Source organism: Kwoniella shivajii, chromosome 4, assembly GCF_035658355.1.
Source record: "Kwoniella shivajii chromosome 4, complete sequence".
Classification (NCBI taxonomy): Eukaryota; Fungi; Basidiomycota; class Tremellomycetes; order Tremellales; family Cryptococcaceae; genus Kwoniella; species Kwoniella shivajii.
This window is the reverse complement of record NC_085911.1, coordinates 110,675-126,575: the sequence shown is the minus strand read 5'-3', so window position 1 is coordinate 126,575 and position 15,901 is coordinate 110,675. Positions and strand designations below refer to the sequence as shown.

The window sequence follows — 15,901 nt, the reverse complement described above, 5'->3', positions numbered from 1 at the left end:
TGATGAATGCGGGGTAATATATACTTTTCTCGACTGTTCGACGACAGTCCATTGGGAATCAATCAATCAATCAAATCATATATATATATAATATATATCACAGCGATTCACTGCATCTACTCTCCCCTTGTTATCGTCAAACTTCAACTCTATCAGTCAGACAGATCAAGTATAGATAAAACATGTCAGACGTGAGTCCATTAATCCTGGGTCTCATAAAACGAACACGCTGTACGCTTCCTGCGGGAGTCACTCGCTGACGATATCTTCCCTTCCAGGCCAACGCCATCAAAGCAGAAGCCAACAAGGCATTCGCAGCCAAAGATTACACTCAAGCGGCCAAACTCTATTCTGATGCCATTGCCATCGACCCTCAGAACCATGTCTTATACTCAAATAGATCTGCTTCAAAAGCCGGTCAAAAAGATTATCAAGGAGCTCTAGAGGATGCTGAAAAAGTGAGCAAAAACCCGATTTTGCACTAAACAATCTGACACAGTAATTTGGAATTGGTAAGGCTGGAACTGACTGACATGAAACACTTTTAGTGTATTGAAATCTTACCTTCGTTCTCTAAAGGATATGCTAGAAAAGGAGCAGCCCTTCATGGACTTCGACAATACCCAGAAGCAGTTATGGCTTATGAAGAGGGATTACAATCTGATCCAAATTCCGATGTATTGAAGAAAGGTATGGCAGATGTAAAGAGAGTTATGGAGAATGAATCTGGGTCACCTTTCGGTCCAGGTGGTGATATGGGATTAGGCAAAATCTTCAATGATCCTTCAATGATAACTAAATTGGAGAATCATCCAAAGACAAAAGAACACATGAAAGATCCAAGTTTCAGATCTTCCGTGGCTAGATTACAAGCTTCAGGAGGAAAAGATATGGGTGCTATGATGGGTGATCCTAGAATGTTGACCGTTCTAGGTGTCATGATGGGTATCGATATTGTGAGTTGACTTTCATCGAATCTTGCGTTTACATTTGACAACGCAGTACAAGTCTGATATGTAAATGGAAAATACTGATGATGGACAATTGGTGATTGTAGGACGCAATGGAAAGACCAGAAGGAAGTAATGAGATGCCACCTGGAACCAAACCTGCACCTACCCAACCTCAAGCATCATCTTCTAAACCTACTCCTGCTGCCGAAAAAAAACCTGAACCTACACCTGAGGTCAAGGACGAACCTATGGAAGTGGAAGAAGAAGACTCAGATGAAGTCGCCAAGAAGCAAGCTGCCGATTTGAAGACTCAAGGAAACGCTTCCTACAAAGCTCGAAAATTCGATGAAGCGATCGAATTGTACTCTAAAGCTTGGGACACTTATCCTAAAGATGTCACTTTCCTTACCAATCTCTCTGGTAAGTCCACATTAGACAATCCTTCCTGCCTGTATTAAAAAAGTACGCTCAATTGATGTTTGACTACAGCGGTATACTTCGAGAAAGGAGATTACGAGAAATGTATCGAAACGTGTGAAAAAGCCGTTGAGGAAGGTAGAGATCTAAGAGCGGACTACAAGATCTTCGCAAAGTAAGTTCAGCTCTTCCTTCTTACATCGATGGATATACGTGGATGACACTGTCTTTCGCAGAGCCTTTGGTCGAATTGGATCCGCGTACAGCAAACTCGGTGATCTCGCAAACGCTATCAAATTCTACTCTAAATCACTCACTGAACACCGAACACCTGATATCCTTACCAAGCTCAGAGAAGCCGAAAAGGCCAAAGCAGAGTCTGATAGACAAGCCTACATCGATCCTGAAAAAGCTGAGAGCGCAAGAGCGGAAGGTAACGAATCGTTCAAAGCCGGAGATTACGCTGGAGCAGTCAAACACTACACTGAAGCCATTAAGCGATTGCCGTGAGTATCATATCCTCCAGGGCCTGATTCACCAGCCCTTGTCGTCTACTATGGAAGCGTAACAGCGCTGATTGATTGATTATTCGACATCACAGCACGGATCCCAGAGCTTATAATAACCGAGCATCGTGTTATCAAAAGCTCTTGGCTCTTCCTGAGGCTCTCAAGGACGCCGAAGAAGCTATTAAGATTGATAATACTTTCATCAAAGCTTATATCAGAAAGGCTTTAGTGCAAGAAGCTATGAAGGAGTTCAACAAGGCATTAGAGACTTTACAATTAGCTACTGAGACTGATGTGGAGAAGAAGGTGAGTGGGCTGTTTACTTGCTTTCGGCTGTATGAGCGTCGTGGAATTGTTTTCATGCTGATTTCCCTAACTCCTGGTGCATAGCACACAAGAGAATTGGAGAGCAACTTGACTCGAATTTTGACTCAAATCCAATCTCAACGATCTACCGAAACCGATGAGGAGACATACGAGAGAGCAATGAGAGATCCTGCAGTCCAAGAGATCATGGGTGACCCAATCATGAGACGTGAGTACATTATTTATTTTTATTTACTCACTGAATTTGAACTAATCATTCCCGTGTCAATTCATAGAAATCCTCTCTGACGCTCAACAAAATCCTCAAGCTCTTCAAGACCATATGAAGAACCCCATGGTAAGTCATCACTCTCAGATTTTAAGGGTCAACGCTGATTCAATTTATCATTATCACAGATCGCTGGTAAAATCCAAAAACTTATCAACGCTGGTATAATCCGAACCCGATAAACTTGATTAACATTTTAGGGTGAACGAGATATCAAAGAAAGAAGACAAGTAGGAAAAGGTCATGAGAAGGTGATCCGCTATACATCTGTACGAGATTGTTATAAATATAAAATGCATTCAGTTTTTGATTTGGTGTAACAAAATACAAGAATCCAACGCTATCTAGATTCTATGAAGATGGTACATTGTGTTAAATTACATTGTGAAATCAACTATTGACCCAAATGTCCTGTTTTGGATCAACCTCGAAATTGACTTGTCGTCTTGTAGAACTCGGCTCGACCTGTGCGGTGTCTGAAAAGGTTGATTGATCGCATTGGGTGAAAGACTTGATCCGAGAGCGTTTTGTGGTAGACTGTAGCATGAATAGTGCTTGCTATATGCAGAGTACGATTTTTGTTATGATTTCTCATTGAATTTCTTGGGTATTCACTCTTGATTAAAAGTTATTTATCGGTCAATCTCATTGATTATCCAAGATCGTATTAAGGACTTGACGAACGACATCTGGGTCGAGCTACAGGATGGCAAGGTTTGCTTTGATCAGTATTTCTTCATTGCACATGATCGAATCGTTTCAAGCGGAGATTATCTGTTTCTTCTGATGAATGTTTTTGGTCCGGTGGTAAGAGGGATTCACTCACGGGTATTTGAGTGCCATCATGCGTCTTGCCAGCTTCTTGTTCAGCACCTAATTTTATACACTCTTCAGCTGATAATGCAGTATCGTTACGCTAATAAACATCAAGATTATCATATGATTAGCTGGGTTACATTGTGTCTGGACTTGAGGGGAATTTGAATGAATGTCGGGGGATAGTGTACTTACTATAGCAACGTAGTTATGTCCTAGGACATCAGCGACTAGTTGATAATCCCTCAAGAAAGCTCCAACAGGGAAGATCTGTTTCGTGTGACGACGGGAGCATCAGTAAAAGGCCCATTAACCTAAAGGCGACTAGGATCGCCTCATTTTCATACCAAAGATATAACGTACCTCTATCAATGTCGATTCCTGTGGCATCCACATCTCATGAGTCAATCCGTTCCCATGGATTCCAATCATGACCTATTCGATTATTCATCAGGGTGAATGGCGATTTCGTCAGCTCAATATGATAACGATGAAAACGTAACTATGATTAGAGGAAGGGTTGTTCATGGTTGGGTTCAGAGACAATGAAAAGGGATTTTTATCTCACAGTAGCATCTGCGACAGCTTTGATCTGATTTTTACCATCTAAATTTTCCAATAAAACATGTAGTATTTCTACATTTGGTCTCTTGTCAAAATCTTTAAGAACTTGCATTAATGATTCGTGGTCTTCATCATATAATTTTCGAGTGGTGTTTTGTCTATCTATATAAACGATTTTATTGATTTGGTCATTCTCGTGGAATGGGTATCCAGGTTCAGGTCCAGGTCCAGGTCCATGCCCATGCCCATGTCCTTGTTGATGTTCAAAGGCATCCTCACGTTCATCTTCATACTCGAATTCGTGTGAGTGTGCAGGCGGAGGCGGAGGCGGAGGTGGAGGTGGAAGGTGGGAGAATTCCATATCTTTGATTCCTTGATAAATCAACATCCTCCTTCTGGCTTCGTTGAAGAAAGAAGGTGATGGTTTAGGTTTACTCTCGAAGATTGGTAATGCCATTTTATTCCATTGATTGGATTCAGGATGATTACGATGAGCCGTCCATCTGTCTACTAGTATTACTATTTTTTTTATATGGGGTGGATGACATATGAGGTCAGCTGAGCTGAGCATAAGCATAGTAGGGTGTTGTGTGAAGGTTCACAACACGATGAAATGCAGTGGACTTTGGACTTTGGAATTATAAACAGGTGAATGGATGATCGATCGTAGGTTGGTTGGTAAAGCCCATGAAACTCACTCTTATCGAAGAATATCCATTCTGTACCTCTCCCTGTCAATTTTGACCATTTCTTAGCGTCCACGAGATCTATACGAACATCGATATATCAGCCTCAATGCTGACATCCAGAGCAGTTGCGAAGATTTCATTCTGATCAGTGTCTACTGTGTCTACTTGCTCTGCGCACTTTATTCTCCCTGGGTCAGAATTCGTAAACTCACTTTTACCAAATAAAGCTTTAATAACCATCTCGTTCATTCCCCAAACATCTTTCCATCCAGGTTCCCAAGGAATCAATAATCTACTTGGGTATTCCGGGGTATTCCATCCAAGCTCGTTTGATTGTGATTGTGATTGTGATTGTGATTGTGATTGTTTCCATGAATCCGTAGTTGATAAAGCTGCGAATCCACCTAAAATATTTTCCGCTGCGAAATGATAGTAATGCCATAGACCATTCCATCCAGGTTCAGCACCTTCATTCAGAAATACTATTGTGATAAACGGAAAGAAAAAAGATGAGATAAGCAATTCATTCTTTTACTTGCTCTTTCTTGGCTGCGACCGCAGATAGATGCTAACACAGTAGAAACTCACATGATGTTTTATCGAAACAATGATCAGGTTGATATCGGATTGGTTCAGGTTCAATCACAAGATTAACTTTTCCTGTCAATAATTGTTTTTCTGTAGGAACGGATTCATGAGATGGATTATGTAGATCTACAATCTCGTCACTTGTTAGCCATATTCGTCTTTCGTCTTCTTCCAGAACCAAACGAGTGTCAAAAGAGAGAAGACTCACAGAATGTTTCATTCCTGAACCAGACATTCTCCAAAACAAAGAATCCTGGAACTCCACCGACGAGCTCTGATATCAATCCATTCGTAGGTCTCTTACACCTTCCTTCGCCCTGAATCGAACGAACATCAGCGATGGCACTATACAGAGTATTCACTAAAAGATGGACTCACTGAGAGGGACAAGAAGGAAAGCAGTCCACTTTGTGTCGTATATCCACTCAAGCTTAGGAGTATATACACAAATGATAGAGTTCCAATACCTACATGAGCACAACAGCAACAGAATGGTCAGTGGATGGCTATTCTCTAGAACAAAAACCGTCAACGGTTCATTCACCTATAAGTATGTGTTGACGATTCAATCGTAGACGGTACATCGCCGTAAGAGGTCCCTATCGTGTATAAGAGACCTTCTTAGCTGGAACTGCGATGTTCGATGTAACCAATACGAGTATATGAATATGGGATGTGAAAACAACAAGGTATGAAATGTTTGAAATGTAAATAAGGTTGTTTTCGTTTCATAATAATGTTCGTATGATTCCGAATGGGATTATGCCGTGAAACTCATTCCGGGATTCAACTTGCTCTGCTCTTCCGCCCTCGCTCAACAGACAGTGCTCATTGTTACCCATAACGCCAGGCTTGAGGAGGACAACAGGGACATATGTTCAGCTCGTCCCTCACCTTGTATCTAGTGCTTATTCATGGAAAGTCTCCCTCATTCCTTAGACAACTATCATTTTCAAAGTCTTCAGGGGGACATCTTCGGGTTAGCTTGGCGTTTTTCTCATGTTTTCGTTCTGAGTTCACAGCGACATTGAGTTAAGCCGATAAACAGAAATCAATCTCATTTCAAGTGATCCTGTAAAAGCATGGTCTACAATCTCTACTTCTGCATGAACACGCTGTACTGTCATTTATCGTATTACTAGTACCTCAGCAGATCGTGATCCTGTCCCACGTTGATTAAATCTACTTGATTAATTGCTTGACTTTCAATGCGATAGCAGCAGAATCTAAACCTTGGTGTGGGATTTGTTCACCAAGTCCACCACATCCTTCTCTGTTAGTTCCTCTGGTGAACACAAGTAATAAATCAGCGAAGTTCAAAGTAAGATTTGGGAGACAGACAAGCAAACTTACAAGTATCCGTATCGTGGTCTAAGGTCTCTCTCGAGCAACCAGGTACCGAACTACGTCCATATGTATCAACGACGCGTCCTTGAATTCCGGCGCATGCACTATCACGCCGCTTGGAGCAGTGACAGTAGGTCAGGATCCGATGTACTCACTTTACTTCCCAAACCAGTCTTTTGGTTGGCACTTTCAGCTACGAGTACCAATTCAGTTGAACCAATTTCCTTGATGATATCTTCATCTACAACATTCAAAGTAGATTTATTGATCAAACCAATATCCAAACCTTCTTGTCTTAATCTATCAACAGCATCGAGAGCCCTGAAGAGGATTTCACCGTATGCGACAACGTATCCTTTAGTACCCTTACGGATGACTTCATCTTTTCCAGGAACGAATTTGTATGACTCGTCAAAGAATCGGGATCCATCTTCTTTGAGGATCCATGGTACTTTTGATCGAGTGGAGAAGACGAATCGAAGGCCTTTGTCATAAAAGACCTTGTCGATGACGCTGTGAAGAGGAGAATATTAGCGGTGTGACGCCGAATGGCATGTGATTTTATGCGTAAGATAGTAGTGGTAAACTTACGCGTCCATTTGAGCCTGTGAGATACAGATACCCATGTCAACTTAAGTCACTTGTTCAAAATCAAGTTTCGGACTCACGCTATCAGCAGGGAAATAAAGTCTTGTCTCATAAGCATCATCGAGACCATTATCCAAGAAGAAATTGTTGATTCCGAAATGACAAGTGTTATCAGCCATTTCGTCCACACCCCAATGGGAGAAGTGGGTCAAGACGTTGGCGTGATTGAGACGAGCCATTGTGAGTTCGGAAATGATCATTTCGGAGAATGCAGAGAAAGTACTGCACAAGGGATTATCAACACCCAAATTCCGCTTCCAGACATTTGTGAAGAGAAACCAACATACCTGAAGACACCGAATCTGTCGGCACCGAATGCACCCCATCCTGCAGCAGCAGAGAAGTTTCCTCTCTCCATAATACCAGATGAAAGGAAGACTCTGTTTGCAGGGATTTCAGCTGCCTTTTCAAATATCGCTGTGCATTGGGCAGTTATAGGGACTCACTCTGGGTGTTTCTTGTGGATGACATTCAGACCAGTTGAACCTTCAAGATCTGAATCAATGACAACGACTTTTGACTTGTTTTCTTCTTTTGAGGTTTTGTCGAGAACGTTAGAGACAGCCTCTCCGAATTGAACTCTGCAAGCAGCCTTCTCTTTGGTACTACCAAGAAGTAATTCTGAGTAGTTGGTAGGTTGGATAGCTCTCAAGATATTAGCACATTTAGGGTGTCGAGGGTCGAGGTAATCAATTGCTGGTTCGCTAAACATGATAAATAAGAGGCCTGTCAATCAACGATTCTACGCGAAGTGGTGAAGTTATTCGACAAAGAGGTAAATGAGAGTATACTCACACCTTGATGGCGTCATGAGCATGAGAACTACCTTCAATGCCCTTGATCTTTGGAGCCATGGGACGATGAATGACAGTAGCAGCAGGACCGTTGTGGTTGATGACCTCACAGATAGCTGAGTAGAGTGAGTCGAGATCCTCTCCATCGGCTTCAACTACTTTAAGACCGTGACCAGCCAAAGTCTTAGCTACAGTGTAACCCTTGAGGTATTCAGATGGATGACCACTGTGGAATGGTCAGCTTCGACATCATTCGAGTTCACCAATACTATATGTTTCAGTACAGGTAGCTTGTCACTCACGCGATGGTGACATCGTTATCATCAATGAAAAGTTTGACATTCAAGCCTTGAGCAACAGCTAATCTCGCAGCTTCTGCATCATCACCTTCTTGTTGACTTCCATCTGAACCAAGCATGAAGACGGCTTTTGATTTATCGGCAAGAGCTACACCGTTGACTAAAGGCCACATATGTCCTAATCTTCCAGAGGAGAATCTGACTCCAGGAGTGAAGCCAAGTTCTGGGTGTCCGGGAAGGTGAGAGAAAGCTTCTCTGTAATGGAGTAATTGTTCGACGGGAATGTGACCGTTTAGTACAGATAAGAGGTATTGAGTAGCGACTCGGTGCCCAGCTTCGTCGAAGAGGATATCAACAAATTTAGATCCATCTTTGTCACCAGCAAGGAAAGCGAGGAGGATGACTACTTCTGGGATAGTGTCGAAAGCACCCCTATGGGATAAAGGCAAGTTAGCGTGGTTTGCACTTTGAAGAGTGTCTGAGGAGGATGGAAAAGAGGTGACTTAAAGAACGATTCACTACTCACCCAGTGTGCCCAGCGAGACCTCTAGCAGCACCAGTAGCAGTGAAGAAGACTACGACATCTCTCAATAAAGAGATATTGGCGATCTACCGAATATACCAACAACGATGATCGATCAGCCTTCTTTTTTTTCGAACTGCCGAAGGTCACGCAGACAACAACTCACCAATCCATCTTTTTGCTCTTTGGTGAGTTTCTTGTCGTTGACAGGATCAAGAGGGAAAGGTTTGTATTGTTTGAGATCGATGGGGAACTTTTCGAATTCCCAATCTTGTACTTTCTACAACAGACATCAACTCAGCATTTCTTTGACCCGGACATGATGAGGGATGCTTACGTTTTCAGCCATATTGTATGATGTTTGTTTTCTTTGTTTTTCTGTATACCGTTAAAACACACAAATGGGACAAATGAAGATGTGAACACGAAAGGATAGAAGTAGAAGTTGAGAGAATGTAGAATGTGAGATGTGAGATGTGTTAGAGACATTCGTGGGTGGAGTTGTTGCAACCCTGACCTTTTCTCACCGTTTATGATATTGATTTTATACGTCATTCTCATTCTCATCCTCATCCTTCTCCTCATCCTCATTCATTTTCTCTCTCTCTCTCTCTCCTTTATAAATAGTAACTCCGAACAATGCATTCTCACGTTCTCATGAGTAGCACCGATACAATCCCCTCTCCAGCATACTCACTTACTGTGACATGAAAATGCATATGGTATACACCGGTATTCAATCTGCTTGAAACGTGCTTCTTACTGCTGCCTGTGCACTTGTGATATATATATATATACATTTATAATACAGCCCAAATGATCATGTTTTGACTTCTAATTGACAGTTTCAAGCGTACCATCTTCCTTAATCTTCTTGATCACTCTTCCTGGATTTCCAACAACCACTGATCTACTTGGAATGTCCTTTGTGACTACCGTCGCTGCACCTACAGTACAACCGTCGCCGATTGTCACTCCTGGACAGATAGTGACACCTGCGCCTATCCAACAGTCATTTCCAATACTAACGGGTATAGCCCATTCTCTACCTTGTAAACCGTTTCGTTCTTCTGGACTGATAGGATGCGACGGAGTGAGGACTTGTACATTCGGCCCAAACATCGTTCTTGTCCCTATCTTGACTATAGAATGAACGTTTAGATCAGCAAGTCCTCTGAGCGGAGATAGTATAATAACATGAATGTAACGGAACGGAATGGCTCACTTGGACAGACATCGAGGAAAGTACAATTAGCACCTATGAACACGTCTTCTCCTATAGTTATGTTGAATCCCTATATCACCGAATCAGCAACATCAGATACGAAATAAAGCGGTACACTCACATATTCACAGAAGAATCCCTGTACGATGTAAACCTCTTTGGCCATACGTACCAGTTCGCTCATGACTTTCATACGTGGTCCCATATCTACTGTTTGGTTCACTTCCCATACTTTTCTCGCTTGGTCATCACGGATTCTGCAGATGTAAGGGTCTGAAGCCAAGTACGGTTTCCCACTCAGCATCAAAGAAAGTTGTGTCGGATCCTCATCTTTGGAAGGAGGATGAATCCGATCATCTAGCTCATGAGGTAAGCTCATAGTGGAATGATGTCAGAAGACCTGGAAGTATGGAGAAAGTAGGAAGATACATTGTTTCAAACACGTCTTGGTCGTGATGTGAGGGAAAATGTGGATGAAACCGGCTCGGCTCCGATAATCTTTAACTAGTATAACTAGTAGACGATCCTCCTATCCGTTATATTCATGCATTTCATCTTTGTATTTTGGAAATGCTCATATATATTGTATATATTCGATGCAGTACATGTATAATGGAGTCAACACGGCATCCCAACTTATTGCTTCTGTTTGACAGCTCTAAGTGGCTTATTCACTGGGGTGATCGGTGTTCCCGTTTCGAAGCTAATTGGATTATCACTGTATTAGCAACTGCGATTTCACTTTTACTTTTCTTTGAGTCACTCACTATGCTTCTAGATTCGAGAAAATTGCCTTTTCACCAGTATGTATTGTACCTGTTGACATTGCACCGAGATGAGGCTGTAATGTTACTCGATTACAAGTCAACAAGTACGGGTTGATTTTAGGTTCTTCTTCAAAGACGTCCAATCCGGCTCTGGAAACTTTACCAGATTTCAGTGCTTCGACCAGAGCTGATTCATCAATGACAGCACCCTAGAAAGGGAGATGAACATCAGCGATTCATTGAATAATGAAATTGGGTCATCGATAATGAAAAGAAAAGTGTGTATACATACTCTCGCAGTATTGACGATGAATACACCATCCTTCATCTTTGCAAATTCTTTTTCGCCGATCAAATGTCGGGTTTCAGGAGTCAACGGACAGTTCAAGCTGATAACGTCTGAAGTAGTAATGAGGTCCTCAAAGGTCGAATAAGTCACTCCGAGTGCTTTCTCTTCTTCAGGCGATAATTGTTTTCGGTTGTAGTAGTACACTTTCATGCCGAATACTTGTAATTTCACTGCCATTGATTTTCCAATAGCACCTGTGCAAATTATCCTTTTTCAATCAGTACAAGGTACCCAAGGGAGAGCAGGCGAAACGACGAAACTTACCCATTCCGACGATACCAAGTTTTAATCCGTTTGGATCGGTTGTCAAAGCCATTCCATTCCTCCATTTACCTGCACGTACATTGCTTTCACCTTCGTATACTCCACGCAGAGCGGCCAGAGTGAGGAAAGCACCCATGTCGGCAGTAGCGTTCGTCACTGCATATGGTGTGTTGGTGAACCACTACAAATGCGAGAGGAGAGATGACCAGCAATCAGATCCCTCCAGCACAGTTGAAAGACAATAGTACTTACCGAATTATTATCAGTTATAAAGTCAACTTCTACATCATCATATCCTGCTCCACCTTGAGCCCAGATACCACAAGTTCCGGTGGTCAAGAGTGGTGCAAGCATATCACGTTTGAAGGGACTATAAGCTGATGTTTGGAATAACTGTTCAAATATATCAGCTTACGCGGTAAAGGCGTCGGAAGTGTATACTCTATACTTACCACGTATCCTCCATCGAATGGTCCCTCTTCATCACAGAGTCTCTTGACCTCTCCTATGACCTGTTTACGATCACTCGGAACGAAATAGTGAATATCGTATTTCTCCTGAAGAGCTTTGAACTCAGCTATGGCATATTTGGGATAACCAATACCGAGAATTTTGGGTTTAGAGGTAACAGCGACCATATTGAGACTTATTTGAGTGCGATAAAGTTATCCAAGGAAAATCAGAGTGAAGCAATTCTGCGATAGGCCCTTTACAAGAAGACATCATTACATATTCATTGGGAACTAGCAAGTGAGAAGGTCATCTGCTAAACTTGGTGAAACTAGTTCAACGGCTGACCTCTGCCGTCACAGACCGCCGTCAAGAATAGCTTATCTCCAATTCGGATACAACCGAGGATCATGTTTGCCGTGAACTTCTGCCCGAATCTTCAGGCGTGTTTGGATAATCTTTGGATCAGCATGTTCGGTGATCTGTCGTCCCGATGGAGTTTATAGCGAGCGATTCGTCTCTCGGATCATCCCTTAGCTCATCAGATTCTTGTACTAAGTATCCTTCCTGACGGCAAGCGAGTTGTATCGGAAATGACAAAACCAGCACCAAAATTAGGTATTCTCCAGCTGAATACAACGTTCCCCAGACCAGTTGGGGACGTCGGACATGTGGGCACATGGGGTGATACTCCAGTAGTGATTAAAGTCGTAGAAGAAGCGGAAATAACCAGCGTTGTGGATGGTTCTTGGGGAGAAGACCTGGTTGAGGCGTTCGTAAGGGAAGGTAAAAAATGCATGAAAGAGGAGAATTGTGTCGCTTTTGTGACTTCATGCGGTTTCGTGAGCACTAGACTACTCTACGCATGAAAGGTTCTGGTAAACAGTGCCTGATTGGGATATATGATTTTGATATAGCTTGCAACCATGCATCCTACCTTGTCACGTCAATTGCCTTTCATGGGAACTTCATCATTGATGCAGGTCGCATGGTTACAAACTTCCTTTCTCCCTGTACTAGAAGACGGGAAACATCAAGTAGGCGTAATAACATTCAAGAAAGCATCCTTGGTCAGTCATACATGTGTTTCATTGGGAGTCAAGCTAATGACAGACTTGATAGACACAAAAACATTTCGAGGCTGTCCGAGCTCATCCTTCAACTCCGGTAGAAGGTGTTCCTCAACCAGGGATATTTTCCAGCGTACTTGGCGAAACTATACCATGTGAGTCAACGATCACCTAGAATTCAAGTCAGAGTATGTCTTAATTGGGTATACATTCTAGATGACCATCAAGGAATGGCTAAAGAAATGAAAGAAGCAGCTTCACTATTGGTAGAACGAAATCCTCAGCTCAAAGCTATCGTGCTTGAATGTACCAACATGCCTCCTTTCGCTAAAGAAGTACACGAGGTGACTGGTTTACCCGTATACGATGTAATTGGTTTGGGACAGTATTTGTACAAAGCAGCGTGTCCAAAATCATATGCATAAAGTATATTTCCGCACCTGTACAACCAGATCCAAAGCAAAGGTAAAAGAACAAACTAATATATCATCAAGCTAAATGTAGATTACAGAGACAACACATTCATCCTGTTGATGTATCCTGTTGATAAATCACAACTTAGCTCTAACAGCATTACTCAAACTCTCAATGGTTTCCAATGCTTTTTCTTTCCATGTCCAATCTTCATTCTGAGCTAATTGTAATTTAGCTAAAACACGATCTCCTGCTTCTCCTTCATCTAATCCATTTACATGTGTTTCGGTCTCGGACGGTTTACGGTATTTCCATAAATTGGTAAATTGATCTTGTTTACCTTCAACCTGGTTTACAACATGCTACGATATCACACATTTAGTTTTCAACGTTACATCACATTATTGCTGCGATTGTCGAAGAGATAGACACTCACGTCACCTAACACTGGAAGGAACTTGAATCCATGTCCTGATCCACCAGAGCAGACAAACAAACTTTTGTTATATCCGGGTACATAGTCAATTACGAACTGTATTGATCTTCAGCATCTGTATGAGTGAACCACTTTAAGAACGAGATCAAATTGACTTACGTTGTTATCGTTCGAATCGGTATACCAACATAATCTTGTTTTGGTTATGCCCAGTTCTGTCAAGTCTGACCAGAACGTTTCGATGAAGGTCCGAAGAGAATCAATGGCCAATTTAGGGACATGATGAATTGGATCGTCAGAGAAAGCAGTCCGAGGCATCGATACTCGTCTGTCGTTTCCGTCAGTCAGGTCCTCGTTAGAATGAATGAATGTCATGGTCATGTACCCAAAAAACGTGACTTACTGTCCATTGATCGGAGAGGTTTCGTAGTTGGTCCATTTCCTCCCTCGGTATCCGATTTTGATGAGTCCATCTTCAGTTCTAGGAAAGCCGTATAGACCTCCATACACGGGGGAGTTGTGCCCAGTCAAACCAAAGGCCAATGCGGGGAACTTTTCCGGAGAATACTGACAATTGAGCACAATAAGGGTGAGCTCATGTACGCATATATAAAAGAGTTGCAACTCACCTTATCCCACAGATCCGGACGATTTTTCGGTAATTGAACAGTTGCAACTGATCCAGCTGTTGTTTCCAATAACCTGTTCATATCTGGAACGATTGAAGGTGTCCATCCTCCTGCTGCAACAATCACCAAATCACCCAGATGTTGTTTCCCATCAGCCGTTTGTATACCTTTCATTACTTTGCCACCGGAACTGTCTTTCTCCTCGAGGAGTTTGGATAGTTTTCCTTCCTGTTTTCCAAGTACAAATTTCACGCCTGCTTTTTTGCATAGATGCAGGACCCAAGCACAAGCCTAATATCGTTTAGATTCAGCTCAATGACCAACAAGGAAGATACAACGATCCTACCTTATCAGCTCTTGTGAAACCTCCTGTGACATCCAAAAACCCATCAAGAGGTTTTCCATTATCAGGATCAAGTCGATCCTTGAATAGATCTAATTTGTGCATCCAATTCTGTCCAGGTTGTTCTTTATCAAGCTTTGCCAATCGTGCACGGTCTTCTTTGTTTGTCTATGACCAACCAGTATATGTCAGTGATATCGTTTGGACGATCTTTGGAAGGGTACTACTACTCACTCTAACGGTTTGATATTTTCTCAAATCTGCCTTTTCGAGGTATTCCAAGCTCACATTATCGTACTCACTCAATTCACTATGCGTGCTGATTCGTAGAAATCCATTATTGACGTAAAGCTGAGTTTTGGGCGTTAACGCGGGTGGTAGATCGGTTTGAGAGGAAGAAGCGATTTGATCGTTCCAAGATTGCCAAACTTTCCTACCAGAAAGGGCTAGATTCTGATATTCGATTTCTTCTCCACTATGAGCAAGCATTTTCGTCAGTATACATGAAAGATAAGTCTGCTGTATACTGGAGGGAATGAACGTACTAACTGCACCGATATATCTTGTTTACATCGGCTGAAGCTGCATCACAACCTTGAGCAGGATCGTACGAATTTTCATGGTATGGTTGAAGATCGAAGATTGTAATGTCCTTGTAACCTAACAAGTAATTGCTCATTCAGCTTCTTATCTGATTAGCAAGATGTATAAGAAGAAACAGCCTCACCCCTTCGACTCATATGCAGAGCGGTACTCAGACCAAAGACACCTGCGCCAACGATTATCACTTTCTTGTCTTGGTGATTCATTGTTTATAGATATGCAATAGTTATGAATATGTGGTCGATTCCGCTCAACATGTGGTTTATCCTTGAAATGACAAGTGTTCGACGTTGTATCGGCGATGTCATAATTCGTGATTCCCGTTCGAATTCCTCGCCATTAGGTTGGGTGACGGCGGACAAATGGCCGATTTGAGTGGAATTCCATCCGACGGCAGACTTTCTGATGATCATACCAAGTATGATAAGAGGTCAATCTATGCGCAGAGAGATGAATTCCCAGGATAAAATCCCCTGAACAAGTAAATTTCCCGAAGTGACTTGAATTTCGGGAACGCAAGGCCTCATGCGAAGACCCCTACCCGAAAAAGAAAATGATTGGTCAGAGGGGATATGAACAACTGTTTATAATTTGACCGAACGGCAGTTG

General features: G+C 42.2%; 7 protein-coding genes across 7 annotated transcripts; 2 read left to right on the top strand and 5 right to left on the bottom strand.

Moving 5' to 3' along the window:
* Positions 1-182: 182 nt before the first annotated feature.
* IL334_003035 (uncharacterized protein) lies at positions 183-2,656 on the top strand (the record flags this gene model as incomplete). Its single annotated transcript, XM_062934771.1, has 10 exons — positions 183-191; positions 279-458; positions 549-956; positions 1,058-1,373; positions 1,443-1,545; positions 1,607-1,876; positions 1,972-2,185; positions 2,270-2,414; positions 2,482-2,543; positions 2,603-2,656. The coding sequence occupies 10 exons, from the start codon at positions 183-185 to the stop codon at positions 2,654-2,656; spliced, it is 1,761 nt and encodes a 586-aa protein (XP_062790822.1).
* Positions 2,657-3,119: 463 nt separating this feature from the next.
* Positions 3,120-5,715, bottom strand: IL334_003034 (uncharacterized protein; the record flags this gene model as incomplete). Its single annotated transcript, XM_062934770.1, has 11 exons — positions 3,120-3,173; positions 3,301-3,390; positions 3,486-3,560; positions 3,654-3,725; positions 3,859-4,373; positions 4,553-4,621; positions 4,756-5,025; positions 5,132-5,257; positions 5,340-5,448; positions 5,510-5,598; positions 5,676-5,715. 11 exons carry the CDS (start codon positions 5,713-5,715, stop codon positions 3,120-3,122), a joined length of 1,509 nt encoding a protein of 502 aa, XP_062790821.1.
* A 598-nt stretch (positions 5,716-6,313) lies between these two features.
* Positions 6,314-9,091, bottom strand: IL334_003033 (uncharacterized protein; the record flags this gene model as incomplete). The annotated part of the gene is made up of 12 exons (XM_062934769.1): positions 6,314-6,416; positions 6,485-6,534; positions 6,634-6,991; positions 7,070-7,083; positions 7,147-7,348; positions 7,414-7,506; positions 7,573-7,830; positions 7,922-8,146; positions 8,223-8,651; positions 8,746-8,828; positions 8,909-9,022; positions 9,080-9,091. The coding sequence occupies 12 exons, from the start codon at positions 9,089-9,091 to the stop codon at positions 6,314-6,316; spliced, it is 1,941 nt and encodes a 646-aa protein (XP_062790820.1).
* Positions 9,092-9,576: 485 nt separating this feature from the next.
* Positions 9,577-10,346, bottom strand: IL334_003032 (uncharacterized protein; the record flags this gene model as incomplete). The annotated part of the gene is made up of 3 exons (XM_062934768.1): positions 9,577-9,884; positions 9,968-10,037; positions 10,089-10,346. The coding sequence occupies 3 exons, from the start codon at positions 10,344-10,346 to the stop codon at positions 9,577-9,579; spliced, it is 636 nt and encodes a 211-aa protein (XP_062790819.1).
* A 257-nt stretch (positions 10,347-10,603) lies between these two features.
* Positions 10,604-11,985, bottom strand: IL334_003031 (uncharacterized protein; the record flags this gene model as incomplete). Its single annotated transcript, XM_062934767.1, has 6 exons — positions 10,604-10,670; positions 10,735-10,943; positions 11,027-11,277; positions 11,348-11,528; positions 11,600-11,740; positions 11,800-11,985. The coding sequence occupies 6 exons, from the start codon at positions 11,983-11,985 to the stop codon at positions 10,604-10,606; spliced, it is 1,035 nt and encodes a 344-aa protein (XP_062790818.1).
* A 405-nt stretch (positions 11,986-12,390) lies between these two features.
* On the top strand, positions 12,391-13,292 carry IL334_003030 (uncharacterized protein; the record flags this gene model as incomplete). The annotated part of the gene is made up of 4 exons (XM_062934766.1): positions 12,391-12,639; positions 12,715-12,867; positions 12,920-13,022; positions 13,084-13,292. The coding sequence occupies 4 exons, from the start codon at positions 12,391-12,393 to the stop codon at positions 13,290-13,292; spliced, it is 714 nt and encodes a 237-aa protein (XP_062790817.1).
* Positions 13,293-13,418: 126 nt separating this feature from the next.
* Positions 13,419-15,498, bottom strand: IL334_003029 (uncharacterized protein; the record flags this gene model as incomplete). The annotated part of the gene is made up of 9 exons (XM_062934765.1): positions 13,419-13,643; positions 13,718-13,813; positions 13,877-14,045; positions 14,121-14,284; positions 14,347-14,637; positions 14,693-14,857; positions 14,924-15,164; positions 15,235-15,349; positions 15,417-15,498. The coding sequence occupies 9 exons, from the start codon at positions 15,496-15,498 to the stop codon at positions 13,419-13,421; spliced, it is 1,548 nt and encodes a 515-aa protein (XP_062790816.1).
* Positions 15,499-15,901: the final 403 nt, after the last annotated feature.